This window comes from Geotrypetes seraphini, chromosome 8, assembly GCF_902459505.1.
Source record: "Geotrypetes seraphini chromosome 8, aGeoSer1.1, whole genome shotgun sequence".
Taxonomy (NCBI): domain Eukaryota; kingdom Metazoa; phylum Chordata; class Amphibia; order Gymnophiona; family Dermophiidae; genus Geotrypetes; species Geotrypetes seraphini.
Window position 1 is genome coordinate 115,582,977 of NC_047091.1, and position 19,303 is coordinate 115,602,279.

The 19,303-nt window shown below is 44.6% G+C and overlaps 1 protein-coding gene across 1 annotated transcript in view; it reads left to right on the top strand.

Annotated features, from left to right (window-relative positions):
• The window catches only part of DDX49 (DEAD-box helicase 49), a 40,212-nt gene extending 25,069 nt beyond the window's left edge, over window positions 1–15,143 (top strand). Inside the window, exons 11-13 of the mRNA XM_033954959.1 lie at window positions 2,861–2,949; window positions 9,155–9,226; window positions 13,733–15,143. Of these exons, the coding sequence (XP_033810850.1) occupies window positions 2,861–2,949; window positions 9,155–9,226; window positions 13,733–13,909 (338 nt within the window). The 3' untranslated portion in view covers window positions 13,910–15,143. The remainder of the gene's footprint in view (window positions 1–2,860; window positions 2,950–9,154; window positions 9,227–13,732) is intronic.
• Window positions 15,144–19,303: the final 4,160 nt, after the last annotated feature.

Sequence of the window (19,303 nt, forward strand, 5' to 3'; positions counted from 1 at the left end):
GTTTAGAACATTATCCTTTAAACAATATCTTTTTAATTTAGCTACCCCCTCTTTGTGGAATTTGTTACTAGTAGTATTTAGTCTAATTATCGTAGTTACATTCAGGAACCTGTTGAACATTCAGGAAACTGTTGAAAGGTTGGCTATTTAAAAAATTGAACTGGATCTTTGAAATTGATATTTGGTTACATGTTGTGGTATTTTATGCTGTTTAATTATGTATTAATTTTTGCTGTTATATGAATTTCAACCATTGTAAGCTGTACATGAGCTCCTGGTGCAGGCAGTATATACATTTGCTATTATATTGTAGATATTCTTAAAACCTGACTGGGTGTATCATTTTTATTTTTTATTTATTTAAATATTTATATACCACTTATAGCCTAAATGGTTTACATTCAGGTACTCAAGCATTTTTCCCTATCTGTCCCAGTGGGCTCTCACACTATCTAATGTACCTGGGGCAATGGGGGATTAAGGTGTCCAGGTTCACAAGGAGCAGCGTGGGATTTGAACTCACAACCTCAGGATGCTGAGGCTGTGGCTCTAATCACCATCATGAAGACTTGGGTAGAGAAAATCTGGAGTGAAGATCAGTGTTCCCTCTAAGCGGGCGGGTGTTGTGAGCAAACTTTTTTCACCGTGAGCCAAAAATATCGGGCGCCAGCAAGTTATGAGCCAACTCGCCCGATTCTCCTCTCGCCGCCCTGCCATCTGCCGTACGCCTCTTCCGATCGTGCGCTGTGACGAGAAACGTGTGCGCTGCGATGTAATATTTTGTGCGCCAGCGCACGCCAGCGCAGCTTAGCGGGAACACTGGTTCAAATGGTTTTATTTATTTCCCCAAATTTATTTTTGTTATACGCATTGAAAATATTTGATATTGCGTTTAAATCAAAATCTCAATAAACTTGAAACGAGTGCCCGTGAGATTGTGGGAGGGTTAAATACTCAAAACTTAGAAGTTTTTGCTACGCCAGCTTTCTGGTATCTTTACATACAGTGGCGTACCTAGCATATGTAACATCCGGGGCCCATCATTTTTTGGCACCCCCCCCCCATCTGTAAGAAAAACATGATTTTTAGTAACAAACCACACGTCACACATGAGTACCTAGGAAAAGGCAGCATCTTACATATTGCAGTGAGCAGTACATCAATACACCCATTGTAAAACTAAACAAGCCAGACCAGCACAGATCAATCCTACACCGTCAATCCTAACAGAAAACCATGTCTTTCGAACACACAGAACACAGAAAACACCTTCGCCTAGTAAGGAATATGTAATCACAAACTAACCCCTCCCTCTTTTACAAAACTGTAGTGTGGATTTTAGCTACGGAGGTAACAGCTCTGATGCTCATAAAATTCTGAGCATCAGAGCTGCTACCACCAAGGCTGGTGCTAAAAACGCTTCACAGTTTTGTAAAAGGGGGGATAAAATAAAAATACATAGACAAAGGTTAAATTGAACCAGCAAGAAGCTGGACTCTGCATACAATGCTTCACAGAAACAGTGACACATGTCTCCTAAAGCAATAAATAAATAGAAATTTTTTTTCTACCTTTGTCTTCTGTGGTTTCTCCTTTCCTCATCTTCTTGTAACTCTCTTCCTTCCATCCACTGTCTGCCGTCTCTCTTCCCCTATATGGCATCTTCTCTCCTTCTATGCCCCTTCCAGAAACTGTATGCCTCCCCCTTCCATCTCTCCTTTCACCCCATTGGTCTGGCATCTCTCTCCTCGCCTTCCCTCTCCCACATCTCTCCTCATAGTCTGGTATCTCCCCTTCCCTGATTCTCTGGCATCTCTCTCCTTTCCTTTTCTTCCATCTTTCGCTCCCCCTCCATGCTCTCACATCTCCCCCTTCCTTTTCCCTTAGACTGGCATACCTTCCTCCTACGCTCCAAGCCCTGGCATCTCCTTTAATTCCCTCCCTCATCTTCCTTCTCCCTCCAGCTGGGTACCGCAACACTCTTCCCTGCAGCTCTGCACTTCCCCCCAATTGCCATGCTTCGGTTCCTCTTCTTCCTTCCTTCCTCCCCCCCCCCCCGCGGGATCCTGCGGCACCATCAACTCTTACTCCCTCTAATGTCGGCCCTGCAGCTCCAGACTTCCTCGCACCTTCTCCCCTCCCCCTTTGGATCGCTATTATTTTAAATGTTATAGCCGCGGAGCTGTATCCATCAGTGGAGATGTCTAACCTCGGCCTGCCCCGGAACTCTTACTGCAGCAGACGCCCGTCTAGGCAGGAACAGGAAGTCACTGTTGCAGTAAGAGTTCCGGGGCAGGCCGAGGTTAGACATCTCCACTGATGGATACAGCTCCGCGGCTATAACATTTAAAATAATAGCGATCCAAAGGGGGAGGGGAGAAGGTGCGAGGAAGTCTGGAGCTGCAGGGCCGACATTAGAGGGAGTAAGAGTTGATGGTGCCGCAGGGTCCCGCGGGGGGGGGGGGTGGAGGAAGGAAGGAAGAAGAGGAACCGAAGCATGGCAATTGTGGGGAAGTGCAATCCCCCCAATGCGTCCCCTTACCTTACCGACGCGTGTGTGCGCTGTGAAGAGAAACTTTGCGCTGCGATGTAATATTTTGTGCGCGAGCGCAGGCCAACGCAGCTTAGCGGGAACACTGGTGAAGATCCTAGGTTAGGAGTTGTATGTAGCTTCCTGAGGGTGGGCTTGTTCCAAAGTTTTTGAAAGAGGGTTGCAGTGCTCATCTCACTGTGTGCTGTGCAGCCTGAGATCCTTCATCCATCATGGTAGGTTCTATTAAGTGTGAATAGAAGCTGTATCTCTCCCTCCTTTTAACTAATAGCTATTCTGACCTTTGCTATATGGCTTCTTCTGTCACAGAAATAAAACTAAAGGATTTCGCTGTGGACGAGGGTGAGGTGCTAAAAATCCTGACCCAAGTTAACGTGACTCGTAGGGAATGTGAAATCGTAAGTATGGTTCTGTGGCTTCAAGCTCTCCAGCCCTCCTCCACACCTTGGCTTCACTCATCTTGTTCTTCACTGCCACTTTTCTATTCTTCCCAAATATATCCTGCCCCACTTCTCTGGGCTGTTTCTTACAGCATCAGTATAGTGGGAGCTATGGGTGCTATGGTACTCCTAAAAATCTCTTTATACCACAATACCACTGTTGCTGTTTCAGCAGCGGCAAAACAAAGATAAAGGCGTCACGGGGCCACTCTATTCATCCTAAGATGCTGGCTCTGTCTTGAAACTGAAAGTGAGGTCAGAAGGAGGCATGACCGACAGCTGCAAGGATGAATAGTGCAGTCCCACAAGGCCTTTCTTTGTTTTGCTGCCACTGGAGAGTGGGAGAGAGACATACTGGATGGAAGGGGGAGGGAGGGAGGGGGGACAGGCAGTGAATGGAAAGGGGGAGAGAGGAGGTCAGGTGCTGGATGGAAGGGGTAGAGAGGGGGTTAGGTGCTGGATGGAAGGGGGAGAGAAAACAGACACTGAATGGAAGAGAAGAAGGGGCAGATGCTTGCTTTTTTTAAATTTCACTTTTCTTATGGAACAACCTTAATTATCATTCCCAAAGTTTAAATCGCTTTTTCAAAAGGCATTCAATTAGAACAGGGGTTGTTAACCTGGGGTCCGTGAAGGTCAGATAAAAATTAACATTTATATGCACTATACAGCCTGGTACTGTTGATTTTTCTCATAGATAACGAGAGAGTAGTTGTAGTAGTAGTAATGTTAGTATAAAACTTAGTAGTAATAGATCTTGCACAAGAGGATTGCATTTCACAATTATAATGAGTGGCCACCCCCCCTCCCCCGAGCACCCGCCATGCAGCCGAATCCCCATCTTTCCCTCCCTCCCATCGGAACCCGGCCGCGAGCCCTACTTATCTCCCTAAGCAGCGTCGGGCCGGCAGCACTCTAACAGGTTGCTTCGGCCTTGTCCGCCTGTGAACTGTGGCGTGTTACTGATGATGTCATCAGTAACGCGGCACAGTTCACAAGCGGACAAGGCCGAAGCAGCCTGTTAGAGTGCTGCCGGCCCAACGCTGCTTAGGGAGGTAAGTAGAGCTCGCGGCCGGGTTCCAATGGGAGGGAGGAGGGAAGGATGGGGATTCGGCTGCATGGCGGGTGCAGGTACTCGGGGAGGGGGTGCTCTCTCAAGGGTCCTGCTGCACAAGGGACGGGAGGGAGGAAATCCAGGGACTAGGGCTTATTTTTGGGGTAGATCTTATTTTCAGAGAAACACAGTAATACTTTGTGTATGTCATATATGTATGAGACAGTCAAATCTCGAAAGTACATTATATTCATTGCATGCAAAGTTGTGTTTATGTGAATATTTCTGGGGAAGGAGGTCCATAGCTTTCATCAGATTCTTAAAGGGGTCCATGACTTAAAAAAGGTTATGAATCACTGCATTTGTAAGCACAGTGGATTCATAATATACCTCTACTAGTTTTTTAGCCCGTTACATTAATGGGTGCTAGTAAAGCCTCCTTCCCTCACATGTCCCCTATGGAATTGGCAGTGGAGGAGAAGGGTAAATGTAAGAGTAGCTTATCTGAAGAACGGAATATGCTTCGTATGCTGGCGAACATTTAAAGAGGTATGCAGAAAGGAGAAGAGGTGCTTGCGCCCCCCCCACGAAGACCCCCCCTGCCTGCTCTTTGTCTGGCTCTTTGTTTTGATTTGTGCAAAGGTTTCAAGCCGGTCACTTTTTCAGTGGGTAGAATAAAGTCGAAGTTGGTGACCTGATGTAGCCATTTTGACATTTATAGATGGTCTCTGCTCCAAAGAGCTTACAATCTAACTTAGAAATACAGACATGACATATAAGTTTGGGGTTGCACCAGATGCATACTTGTAGCACCTCATCTCCATATGCAGCTTCCCCATCCAGCTAGCTACTTTCCACCTGATAGCTCTCATTACCCAGGAAGAGGGAGGTAGTCATTCCCCAGTCCCTGCCCCTACTCTTATGTAGGCATAAAAATACACGATATCTTCATTAACAGAGGAGCACAGATGAAAGAACTGGAAACTGGCCTTGAATATGTATCTAAAAATTACTCTCATTGGAGGCTTATTTAGTAAGGATCTGTTTAACCCCCTTCCCCTCCTCTACCGTTTTTCTTACTCAATCGTCCTTGCCTTCCCCTCCCCCACAACAAAATCCGCCGCAAAACACTTGTGTGGTCTCCCTCCGCACCGAACTACCTGCTTCTGCTGGTTCTCCGCAGTCAGGTTGGTGTTATAATCCCAGCTGGCGGGCATGCTCTTGAACATGATAATTTCGGCCGTGTAACGCGCCTACTATTACCCGGATGTGATGCCACGTTTGCTTTATGTTTAAGCTCGTTCGTGTACCGTAACTATATCTTAAGTGTGAGAGAGCTAGTTCCCGTGCGGGTTTGCTGGTTTATGTTTAATTAGTCAAAGGTTTCCCTGGGGAGAGCTGCACCCCTCCCTTTCTGGAGCATTGGGATTAGAAAAAAATGGGGGAGCTGACATAAAGGTACTCTCTCTCTACAGATCAGAAGATGGGGGCTGGAAATCTGTAGTTTTCCCGATTGAGGAGAGCTCTTCCGTCAAAGTTCATGTTTTAGTGCAAAGCCGACGCCGCGACTCCTCTCTCGATCCCCGCCTGAGTCGGAAGTCTTCTCCAACGCTGGTGCGGTTCGAGAGAGGAGCTGCCGCATCGACTTTGAATTGCAAGTGTTCCAGAGCCGGTTTATCTTTACTTCCTGGAAGGTTTCCCTGGGCAGAGGCCATCTCGACGGCAGGACTCTGCGATCGCTCCCTCCGCCGCCATCCGCGTCTTCTTCAGTCCATCCTGGCCCGGCGTCTGCCCTCCGCTGACAGCCGCCTCGCCTCGAAGCCCTCCTCCTGGCAACCGCCGCCAGCACTGCTCCTTTAAGCCTTCCTCCTGTAGCGCACTCTTGCCGACAGAACAGGGATCAGGGGGTGGCGGCGGGTGTGCAGTGGCGCTGCTGTTGGTGTCAGAGCTCGCCGCCTTCTCCGACCTTTACCGGGCCCTTTGAAAGCAGCGCTAGGTGGAGAGCAGGGAGGCTGTTGTGAGGTAATACTCGCGCATGCGCACTCGTGCGGCCACATCCCGACAGAAAAGGGATCAGGGAACACGTGTCGCGAGTGCGCATGCGCGGGCTAGCATTTAAGATGTACTAAGTAATATTTATGTATGATAATTTTAGTTGAATGGTTTTTCCGTCCTTTTAATTAATGGTATTCTTTTCTTTTAATTGGTTATTTTATTTAGGGGTCCTTTTACTAAGGCACGCACTAAAAGCTAACGCATCCATTATATCGTATGGACATGTTACCACATGTTAGCACACGCTAAGATGCACTAGCTCGCCTTAGTAAAAAGACCCCTTCATTTGTTATTGGAATAGCAGGCTATCAAATGTACAATAAACATAATGTTTCAGAGCACAACAGAAGTTTAGTGTTGGGGAGTTCTCCCCGTTGCCCTCCTTCAGGTGATGTCTTCTTTTACAGTGATTCTTGACTACTTTTGTACAAACTGAGCTCTGAGGGGGCAGGAGCAAGGCTACTGGGAAGGAGGTGGAGTTGAAAATGAGTGATATCATTCTGCAAGCAACTTGCAGGTTCAGATGAATAATCCTAGCATTCAGGACTACTAGACACATCTACACTGTAATACACCAGCTTACTTATCTTCACTTATTTGTTCGTACTGTACACCCAGAGCACTGCGTTCTTTAAACAATTTACATCTTCATATTCTACTAATGTGATCAGCCCATTATGAAGTAAGTAGGAATAAAACTTTTTCCCATATTTTACCTGCTTTTTTCCAAGTTTTATTTAAAATTTGATATACCATTTAAAAAGTTGTCTAAGTGGTGTACAAATTTATAGTGAGATAAAATAATTGGGGAGACATAAATTAGACATAAGTGTTTAAATCAATTTTTATTAAACATTATAAATTATACAATAATAGTCTCTCCCAAGTTCAGTCCATCTTGAGCCCTCTTATTTGAAGTTTAGAACACTCCTGAAACCTTTTCAAGAAGTCTTTCTCAGCTGAGCTGTCTGCACCAGGTGTCATAAGGGTTTACTAGAGTTGCAATCTGTTGTTTTCTGTTTTGGGGTTTTTTTTCCTTTGTTTTTTAGAATTGTGTAATTTAATTACTTTTTCTGTGATTTGTAGTTCTTTTCTGTCTTTTATGGTTTTATATTGCAAACCGATTTGCTATTACCTAAGAGAGAGCGGTATATTAAATAAACTAAACCATAAGCAAGATCAAATCTAGACGAGTTTTTAATTCTTAATTTTCTTATTATATTACATTACATTGATGTCTTCTATCTTGCCAGTATCTTTCAGTTCTAGGCAGTTTACAACAAGAAATTAGCCTGGGAATTCCCAGGGAGATTACAATAGTAATAGATAGCTATAGTATGCGTCGGGATCTGGGAATGGTCTGAGCCATGCTCTGAAAGATTTTTACCTGCAAATCTAAAGATAAATTTCAGTTGTATGAGTTTTCACAGGAAGTTAAAAACTTGTTAACTTTTTTATTCCACAAACTTTTATTAATTTTTCATGATTTTAGAGGCTGACCAAATTTCAGCTTTGGTTTGGGATTTCACATTGAAACTGGCCCAGAATTCGGGTTTAGATATCGACTGTAAATGCCAGTGCATTTTCAGCTAAAACTGAACAACCCACCCCCCTCCCCTTCCTGGGTCTACCTTTTCATTGGTAGAAAATGGGCAAAGGAGTATCACCACTCTTGTGCATGGCCAGCTTTATATTAAAATGGCTGCTATGGTAGGTTCCAGCAGTCATCTTGAGATTGGATATGGCATGGGCAAGAGTGAGTGGGAGTCTCTGTAGCCTATGCCAATTTCATTCTCAAAATGGCTGCCAGGATCTCCTGCAGCAGTCTTTGAAGCCATTTTCACATGGCTGTGTGCAGGAATGCCACTATCCGCCAATAAAAAGGTAGGCCCAGGAGGGGGCTGCTGCTGGTGTGTGTGTGTGAGGGGGGGATGGCGTCACAGATTCAGTTTAATCAACAACCGGAGATCCTGGTTTCAGTTGGGTTTTACATGATTTATTGTGTATTGTTGCATCCCGGTATTTGATTGGTGATCTTATGTGTTATCTACAATGAACAGTATTATCTCTAATTGTAGAATATAGTAGTATAGTATTATTGTTGTATTTTTCACTGCTGCAGAATTGATGGCATATGCTCCTTAAGTTCTTTATGCTCCTTCCCTTGAATTATTTTATAGAGGGAGTTGCTGCAAGGTCAGTAGGTCATTTTTGAGGGCTCTCTAATCTCCTTAATCTGACCTTCATGAAGGAGGATAGTAAAGTTCTGTTGGCGAGTAAAACATAGGCTTTTGGATTACTGCTTATCCTAAAAGTGAGGAAAGTTTTACGCATGTTGCTATCACATGTACATTTAACTGGGTATTTATTTTAAGAGGCATTCTTAGGACAGGGCTAGGTCAGAGGAGAAAACTATATGCATGATTTTGGATAATCAAAACTACATGAATTTGTTTTGCCCCTGGAAAGAACATCTGCAAAACCTTATGTGAGCAGGTTTTGTAGTGTAGCAATTAAAGAACAAAACCTGTACATATCTCTGTACAAATTGGGGATGGTTTGTTTATTAACTCCATAGTATCTTGGTAGATGAGGGCATAGAGAGAGACTATTTGGCTCACCCAGTTATTCTGCTCATAACGTTAAGGAAACATTTCAGCTTCAAGCCTCAGCAAGTAACCGCTTGGTCCCTATCCAGACCAGAAGGTACAGAGAGGTTTTTTGGCCCATCCAGTCTGCTCAGTTATTTTTCCCAAAGTTCTAAGGAAATATTCCATCTTCAAACTCCAGCGTATAACCTCCTACCAGATCTCTCCCAATCCAGAACAGAATTTATCTTACTTTTTCCCATCATCAAGATGGGTAAAAGAGCACATGAGATTCCACTTCATTCCCTCCAGTCCCCAGCTCCCCTTTGGCTTATCAAAAAGCTCTTTTATATTCCAAACAGCTGCTGTGAGCATCTTGCTTCTCGTGTCTACTACATTCATTGCTACCTCTCTTGCCCTTCACCCTGAGGGAATGTGCAGTCAATGCTCTCTCTTCTTTCTGCAGAAGCTGGAATCTACGGATTTCGATGAAAAGAAGGAAAAAAATAAAAGGAAGCAACTGATCTTAGAGGGAAAGGTGAGTTCTGTCTGCTGATTAACTGCTTTAGGTTTACAGAGGATTCCCTGAGCACCTATTTGGAAAGTGTTGACAAGGAAACAGACTGCAGTGTTCGAGGAAAGGACTAAGTGTGTCCTTATGAGTGAAATGGACGCTATTGTTAAGACTAAAAATCTTGAGCTAAATATGCCAAATACTCTAGGGGGCTAATATCAGAATTATATGACATGATACACGGTAATGTATTTGAGAAGTTTAAATATATGGCTCAATGCAAAGAAGATCTGGGGGAATCTGTTAATGGAAAACAATAGAAGATAATAAAGGCTAACGAGTCATCTCTGTCAGTTGTAGTTAAAGAAACTGGCGTAGGATTTTGCTCGACTACCCAGGATGTTTCCGACTACCACTGAGAAATGCTGAAGGGGTTGCGGGGAAGTTGGCATCCTTTTTCATATGTGGTGGGTGGACTTGCCCAGAAATAAAGCAACAATGGGTTCAAATCCAGCAAGCAGCTTGGCATCTCTTTAAGTTTTCTGTAAGGCTGCAACCTGAGTTACTTTTAATGAGATTATGGCCATGCAAACAGAATACCTCAGTCACATACAAGGAACATAATGCTTTACACAGTTCCTTTTCATAGTCTGCAGCCAGTTTCCTTTGGGCATAATCGTATTACAGGTGCCATTGGCAAGTTTTATCTTCAACACACAACTTTCAGTCTTCATAGAAATCTAGAATGTATATATACACACATACTGTACATACGTAACAGTCCATTCTCATTATTCACAGTAGAATGGTTCCTGAAAATGTTCGCAAATAACAAAACGCTGAGTCTATGGGAAAATAGAGGTTAGGTTCCAGTAGTACATGTTGTGCCTCAAAAGTGTGTTCAAGAAAGGGATAAAGACCATCCTCTTTGTAGACTACTTTAGCCAATAAAACAACATAGAGGAGACAGTTGGCTAGCCCACCCCCTCCCCCAATCAGGAACTCAATAGGAAGAACATAATAGGATATAAATAGACCAAGGGCTGAAGCCCAGAAAACTAGACTGAGGAAGATAATACTTCAAAGATAAAATAAAACACAATACATATACATGTGTATATAGAACATATTTAGTTGAATAGGCCAAATTCCTTAGGAGGTGTATAAATACTGTATACTTAGCTACAATAGTAAATCTAATATTAGATGTGAAGATAGGTAAGACAATTGATTTAGTATGAACATATACATATAGGTGGGACGATCGATGTGCCAGTAATATAATGGGATGATTGATTGACTATGCCATAATTATGCCAGTCTTAATAACTCTGTATTGTAACACTGCTACAGAAGCCCTTGTAACTCTGTATAGAGCCCATGTATTATAACACCTCCACAGAAGCTCAAGTATTGTAACACCTTTTACAGAAGCTCATGCCAACCGTTCTGAATTGACATCCCAGTCATTAGTAGCAGTATGGAAGCTCACAATAAACAAAACCACAGAAAGTGAACAATGAATCCTTTTGGAAAAATAGGCTTAGGTTCCTGCATGGGACAGCACTTGGAATACCTGTTGTAGATGCTTATAATTCATTCTCCAGATACTTGGGAGCAATACTCCAAGTTTTATTAAAATTTTATAAAAATGCTTATAAAAAATTTCTAAGCAATTTACAGTGGTAATAAAATATTCGTTGAGACATATAAACAACAGACATAGTACCGTATTTTCGCGGATATAACGCGCACCATTGTAAAACGCGCACAGGGGTATAGCGCGCAGAAATCACGATGATATGTACAAAAACTTTTCTATACCGCGCTCAGGCATATAACGCGCATGCTGCCCGACTCTCCTTTCGCCCGCCCTGACTTTCCGTGCGCTGTCCCGACTCTCCGTTCACCCCCCCTGACTTCCGTGCACTGTCCTCCCTTGAAGTCCTGTCCCCCCTTGAAGGTCTGTCCCCATCCTGAAAGCCTGATGCCCCCCCCGACGTCCGATACATCCCCCCCCCCCCGGCAGGACCACTCGCACCCTCACCCCGAAGGACCGCCGACTCCCCAACAATATCGGGCCAGGAGGGAGCCCAAACCCTCCTGGCCACGGCGACCCCCTAACCCCACCCCGCACTACATTACGGGCAGGAGGGATCCCAGGCCCTCCTGCCCTCGACGCAAACCCCCTCCCCCCAATGACCGCCCCCCCCAAGAACCTCCGCCCGTCCCCCAGCCGACCCGCGACCCCCCTGGCCGACCCCCACGACACCCCCACCCGCCTTCCCCGTACCTTTGTGTAGTTGGGCCAGAAGGGAGCCCAAACCCTCCTGGCCACGGCGACCCCCTAACCCCACCCCGCACTACATTACGGGCAGGAGGGATCCCAGGCCCTCCTGCCCTCGACGCAAACCCCCCTCCCCCCCAGCCGACCCGCGACCCCCCTGGCCGACCCCCACGACCCCCCCACCCCCCTTCCCCGTACCTTTGGAAGTTGGCCGGACAAACGGGAGCCAATCCCGCCTGTCCGGCAGGCAGCCAACGAAGGAATGAGGCCGGATTGGCCCATCCGTCCTAAAGCTCCGCCTACTGGTGGGGCCTAAGGCGCGTGGGCCAATCAGAATAGGCCCTGGAGCCTTAGGTCCCACCTGGGGGCGCGGCCTGAGACACATGGTCGGGTTTGGCCCATGTGCCTCAGGCCGCGCCCCCAGGTGGGACCTAAGGCTCCAGGGCCTATTCTGATTGGCCCACGCGCCTTAGGCCCCACCAGTAGGCGGAGCTTTAGGACGGATGGGCCAATCCGGCCTCATTCCTTCGTTGGCTGCCTGCCGGACAGGCGGGTTTGGCTCCCGTCTGTCCGGCCAACTTCCAAAGGTACGGGGAAGGGGGGTGGGGGGGTCGTGGGGGTCGGCCAGGGGGGTCGCGGGTCGGCTGGGGGGGGGGGGGGTTTGCGTCGAGGGCAGGAGGGCCTGGGATCCCTCCTGCCCGTAATGTAGTGCGGGGTGGGGTTAGGGGGTCGCTGTGGCCAGGAGGGTTTGGGCTCCCTCCTGGCCCGATATTGTTGGGGAGTCGGCGGTCCTTCGGGGTGAGGGTGCGAGTGGTCCTGCCGGGGGGGGGGATGTATCGGACGTCGGGGAGTCGGCCGGGCAAGAGGGCTTGGGCTCCCTCTTGCTCCGATCGTGGGTGCGGGTGGGAGCGCGTGCGAGCGGTCGTTCGGGGTGGGGGTGCGAGCGGTCCTGCTGGGGGGGTGAATCGGGCGGGGTGGGAACTATGTTTAAAAACTTTTGTATACCGCGCTCAGGCATATAACGCGCGAGGGGTATGCGCGGTACGTAAAATCACGTATAACGCGCGCGTTATATCCGCGAAAATGCGGTAATAGAGTAGATGACGGCAGATAAAGACTCGAATGGACCATCAAGTCTGTCCAACCTGATTCAATTTAAATTTTTTTATTTTCTTCTTATCTATTTCTGGGCAAGAATCCAAAGCTTTAATTTTCTTCTTATCTATTTCTGGGCAAGAATCCAAAGCTATACCCGGTACTGTGCTTGGGTTCCAACTGCCGAAATCTCTGTTAAGACTTACTCCAGCCCATCTACACCCTCCCAGCCATTGAAGCCCTCCCCAGCCCATCCTCCACCAATTACTCATGACATACTTTTAGGGGAGGATAGAAGGCAGAACTACAATTTAGATAGGAAAGCACATAAAAAGGGAAAACCAGGTCAGGAATTAACTAGAAGTAATAGCTGTATTTGTTTAGGATTGACCAGGTGTCGCCAGATATTTTCTCATATGAGCAACAAGTTCTAAAAACCAATAATTTTCCAGATTTGCAAGTATTTTTGTGAGCGGCCATGTAAAATCTGTGAGTGACACTCCTAGGATGTATGAGCAATTGCTCAGTTTAGAGGAAACATAGCTTGGGGGCCAGATCTGGAAGCAAACACCAGACCGTGAGGTGAAAGTGAAAACGGGTTTGTTTGGTTTTTAACAGCCGGTTTGCGAATACGTGAACACAACAGCACGAATGGGAAATATTGTTCTCAACTGATGCAACCATAGATACATGAAATTGTGCACCGGGAACATGCAAATAATGAGAATGGACTGTATTCTTTGTGTGTACTTGTGCTTTTGATGGTTTGTGCATGCATCGCTCCACCTCAGGAGCTTCTGCCACGATCATTTTGACAGGAGTATTTATACAGGTGTATTCATTTGTGCAATTTTATCAGAGCCTATTTCAGTTGTAAAACATGCTTTACCAGTAGAAACATAGAATCATGATGGCAAATAAAGGCCAAATGGCCCATCTAGTCTGCCCATCCGCAGGAACCATTATCTCATTCTCTCTCCAAGAGATCCCACATGCCTATCCCAGGCCCTTTTGAATTCAGACACAGTCTCTGTCTCCACCACTTCTTTTGGGATAGAAACAAAGAAACATGATGGCCGATAAAGACTTTGTAAAATTGTAAAAATGCTTTGTAAAATTGATTCCCTTACACTTATCAATTTTTCCAGGATCCAGATCTGGAAGCAAAGAGAAAAGCTGAGCTGGAAAAAATCAAGCGAGAAAAACAAAAATTCAAAGACAAAATCCAGGAGACATTGCAACAGAGGCAGGAAGCGCAGCTGCAAAGGAAGCTCCAGAAGAAGAGGGAGCGAAAGCAGAAGCAGGTGGTCCTGGTGAAGGAGTGACATCTCTGCCTTTCTCCCTGCAGTAGCTGTATACCTGTTCCTGTCCCTCCCACCTTGGACTGCAAGAATGCTTACTGGTAGCCACCAGTATGGGGAAAAAACCCAAGCCAGTCCAAGATACAACAGCACTACAGGACATACAATTGGACAAGTATATGTTCTATGGCAGTGGCAAAGGATCAGCCCTCTCCCACCTGCTCACACCTGGAGAAAGTTTGTGCAGCAAAGATGCTGTAGAATGAGATTGTGACTGGGGGTCCAGACTGTGTGCACCCCTTGGATGAATGAAAGAATCAGAGAGAAGCTTTTCACTTTGCAGCCATCTTCTCAGGACCATGTGTGTTTGCTCCTGATGTGATCATATATTTCATGTTATACAGCTGCTGAGGATGTGAAACATTTCCTCTTCAGTCCCCCAGGACAGTTAGTATCAGTGTGTATTTGGCTGTGTGCATACTGGCAGCTGCATACAGGGTTTTTGTCATTGGATTCATGCCTTATAACTGCTATCGGATGGCAGAAGCATGCTCAATTCCCTTCAGTCAGGCTTTTATTGGTAACATTAATAAAACAGAGCACAATAACATTTGTTTCGATATTCAATGGGATTTATTGGGATAAGAGTGCATCGCAGTCATACCTGGATTTTCAGTAGCATTGTCCAGGTGTCATGGGGCTGAAAATCCTTTCTGAGTAGTTCATCATGAACCAAAACCTGAGCAGAATTGCAGGTTACCTGGTTAGTGAAGATATTCAGTCCGCTAACCAGGTAACTACCCAGATAATATTAGGCTGTCCTAACTTTTATCTGCTTAGTTGTCTGGATATCAGTCTGAATATTGCCAAGGGCAAGTTATACATACATATTCAGAACTGCCTGGTATTGATACTGGTACTGAATATCCAAATATAAAAACCTGTAGAGGCTGGGATTTGATTTAAATGCTGACCACCTCAGCTAAAAATCAAGGGGACTGATTCTGTCTCAGTCTGGAAGAACTGACTGTTTCTTTGTTCTGACTTTTTAGGAGGAAGTGAGCACTGGTTGGGAAACCCATAAACATTAAATAATAATAATTTTTTTAAAAACATGTCTGCTTTTACCTTTAAATGATGGGGGGGGGGAAGATAAAATTTTTTGTTTTGTTTTACACATACAGAGAAATAATGTTTATGCAAGTAAACATGAGATTTCAGTGTTCTCCTTAGGGCCTTTTAATTTAGATGACCACCCGGCTGTCATCTCAATCGTGAATCGCGCTGCTGCCGCCACTGCTCAACATTTTTTTTTTTTTAAACCCTCTCACCAGCTTGGAGATTTCCTGGGCTGACTCGGCACAGCCTGACTCGCCACTGAAAGTTCAGTGTTTGAGTCCTCCTGCCTGTGAAATAAATTCAAATCACTGCCAATTTATAAGCACGGGACAGCACATTAGAAGCCGATCTGAAGGGCACTCCTCAAGTTGCCTCCAGTTTTCCTCAGGAGGGTTACTGAGCTATTTTGCTGTTTCTTTAACCAGGCTCTGTCCTCTGATTGGGTATGTTTCCCTGTCTCCAGAAAGCAGAATAATCTTGCTGTGTTGAGTGTAAACCCTCCTCCCACCTCCACAAAGCTGCTGGTAATGCCTCTGCTCACCAGGATATTAAAGACTGTCAGCTCGTGGGGCTGCAGCGAGTCTGGGACTCTTCTGGGAGAAAAAAAAGTGTCAAGTTTCCTTCAGTTCCGGCAAGCAGGGTGATCAAGACCACGTGGGGGGTTTCTTTAGTTTTTGGTCTCTTGGATTGTTACTCGGTTTGTAACTTCATTTTTTTCTTGAGAGGAAGCAGAATCCGAGTTGTGCGAAGGAAGGGGGTTGGTTGCTCTGATCTTTCCTAAGGCACAGCAAATGCCCATTGACCCCCAAAAGAGGCAGGACGGCAAGTCATTATTAATCAGTTGTATGTATCTATGGGTAGTAAAAAGAGTTTTCTCACTGGGTTCCAGTGCTGTTTGCTATTTGAACTGCAGTGCTTAACGTGTGCAGCTCAGAAGAGAGGTGGGTTTTTTTTGTGGGTTTAAAAAAAAAAAAAAAAAAATCCTATCCCTTACAATACAGGGAAAAAATCTTGGCAAATCATCAGATGAAAGCTGCTACTTGAAGCTCCTACGATGGCATGATTTTGAAGTGCGGGGATTTTCATGCTGTGCATTGTGCACAGATGTTGGTATGAGTTAATGATTGTGCAAATGGGGCTATGTGCACGGCTGCTGTTTCCAAGTCCTGCAAGAAGGTAGAGTTGTAGTTCCATGACAGAAATCGAGTTATCTCTGGGCTATTTTCAAAACTTCAGTCCATTGAAAAGATTGTGGATGCTTTCTCTTTGATACCTGGTACGCCACATCAATCATGAAACTAAGAGCACTGAGCACTTTCTCTTTGAAAAAGTCATCCAAGAAAATAAGTATCCCATAGATTTAAACCTTCCTTTTCTGGCAAACAGCATCTGGGTAAATAGCTTAAAAAATTGCTCTCAATGCATAGACTTTCCTAAGTTTGGGGACTGGGTAAAATAAGGATCGCCCGGATCCCACAGACCTCGCACATCTCTGTGACATGGGGTCTGCAGGGCATTTTAACACCCACAGACCTCACGGTTCCCACTCACCCTTGAGGTAAGCAAATTTTTAAGGATGTGAGGTAGACACCCGCAAGGTTCATGAGGCCTGCAGGATCCTCGTTTTACCCAGTCCTCTAGGTTTGTGTGTTGTCACTATGCATGTCATGCACAAAATACATATTTTTTTGTGGTGTTTTGGGGGACACGAGTGACTAATTATACTTTTCTTGGGTCTCTTTTTGATATCAAACAAAGCTGTTCCTTAAGGATCTTTTTCCTGTACATGTTCTTGCCCTAGATGGAAACACCAGGAATGGACTGTCATAGGAAAGGAAGGGTAGAGAGGGTGGACAGTAGATGCAAGGGTCAGAGAGAGGGTGGAAAGTGGATTCAAGGGTCAGAGAGAGGGTGGACAGTAGATGGAAAGGGTAGAGAGCGAGAGGGCAGAGGCTGGGTAGAAAGGGCAAAGAGAGATGATAGATATTGCATGGAAGGGAGTGAGGACAAACGCTGAATAGAAAGAAGAGAGCGAAGAGAAGATGATTAAAGCAGAAACGACAAAAGGTAGAAAAAAAAAATTTTTGTCCCTTTACATAGAATCAAGTAGTATTGTAACTGTGTTGATTAAAGTTTATACATAGGAAATGGAAATAAGGCAGTTTTTTGGGACTAAACCCCTTTCCTCAGGTCAGGACAGGATACCATAACAGCTGTATACTGTACAGTACTGTTTTGAAGAAAGATTTGCCCTTTGAAAGTTAATTGAAAAATGGATTAGTCCAATAAAATGATATTTTCTTATTTCTCATTATTTGTTTTATTTCTATTTGTTAAATTGTAAAGTGGTGATTGTTATGTAGCAGTTTTTTTCAAATTTACATCAACTGTCTTTATATTTTGCACAGTATTAGGGGACGTGTCACTTTCTGTGGTGCTGCATTGTATGCAGAGTCTGGTTTCTTGGTTCAGTTTAACTTTTGTCTACATATTTCTATTTTTAGTTTGTGATTATTTCGTATTGGGCGAGAGTGTATCTGTGTTCTGTGCGTATGAAAAGGACATGGCTTTCTGTTAGCATTGACTGTACAGGATCAATTGACTGTGCAGGATCTGGCTTGTTTAGTTTTACAATGCATGTGTTGGTGTTCTAGTGCTCACTGCAGTGTTTAAGATGCTGCCTTTACCTAGGCACCCTTGTTGTGTGACTCATGGATTATTACTAAAAATATCTTTTTTATATAGAGGAGGGTTTAAAAAAAAAAGATCAGTACTGGCTGTCATATATACTAGATACGCCACTGGATTTAATGACCCTATTCTAACTTTACTGTTGATGTAGGCGTTGTCCCCCAACTACCACCACACACACACCCACTATAAAGAATTAAATTAAAGTTGTATTAACATCAAGCAGCTTTCAAATGACATTATAAGCAAATAAAAATAAAATATTTTTAATACATTGCTAATTATTACCTGCATCTTTACCTAAACTGTTTTGCCCTAGCTCTCACTTTGATCTTTATCTGCTACTTTTTTGTTTTGCTGTAGTGCAATCACACAGGTCTCCTTCAAGGTTCAGTAACACCTCTCCATAAATTATGTGAAAGAGGTCTAGAAGTGGGGATCGCATCTATTTCATATCCTCAGTAAGACCTCAGGAAGGAACCTAGTGATCAAAACATTATTAGAGGTGAGGTAGAGCCATTTCTTGTATGACTGGATGAGCTATATTTATCTTTTTTCCTTAGTTGTTTAAATTAATGCAGAAATAAATGGCTAGATTGAACCCAATGACTTCATTAACGCATTGCCCTTTTTTAAACCTCTATACCATGTGAAAGAGGGCGTATATCTAATTATTCACTCTAGAATTTGATACTTCTTAAATTTAGTAAAAATATTCTGGCACAAGTGTCAAACCTTAAAAAGGAAGTCTTATTGAGCATTGGAAAACAATAATAATTAACTAATAAAAATAGTACACATTTAGGGCTCATTTTACAAAGGTACACTAGCGTTTTTAGCGCACGTACCAGATTAGTGCGCGCTACCCAAAAAACTACCTGCTCAAGAGGAGGCGGTAGCGGCTAGCATGCGGGGCATTTTACATTACATTACATTACTGATTGCTATTCCGCTTGTACCTTGCGGTTCTAAGCGGATTACATTGGAAGATAACTGGGCATTTCCAGGAAGATACATTACATTGGGAGATAGCTGGACATTTCCAGGAAGATACATTGGAAGATAGCTGGACATTTCCATGAAATTACATTACATTAGAAGGTAGTTGGTTTCAAGTTACATAGTGAGGTTTCAGGTTATTTTGTGACATAGAGAAGAAGATTCCAGCATGATGGGATTCCAGATCGGCATAGACATGGCTTTAATTTGAGGACAAGGGGAAAGCCGATAGTCGATCTGACATCGACACATCGGACTAGAGTATCAAACAAGGATACTGAACAGGGAAAAGGCGATAGAGGGCTCGAGACTGAGTGGACATTTTCTGAAAAAAAAAACAAAAACCCAAAGACGCAATGCAGGGGCCCAAGGAACTAATGAAACTAAAGAACGGGAAAAGGAGGAAACAGCCGGAGCCAGAGGGACATCCAAAAATGGGGAAGCAGACTGAGGACGAGATAGACCCTCCACAGGAGGGGAATGAGGACGAAACAGACACACCACAGGAGGAGGATGACCGGAACGAGGATCGGGGACTGGCAGCCCATGAGGAGGTCGGCAGGAGCATCAAACCATGAGGAAAACCAACAGAGAAGGTAAACAACCGGG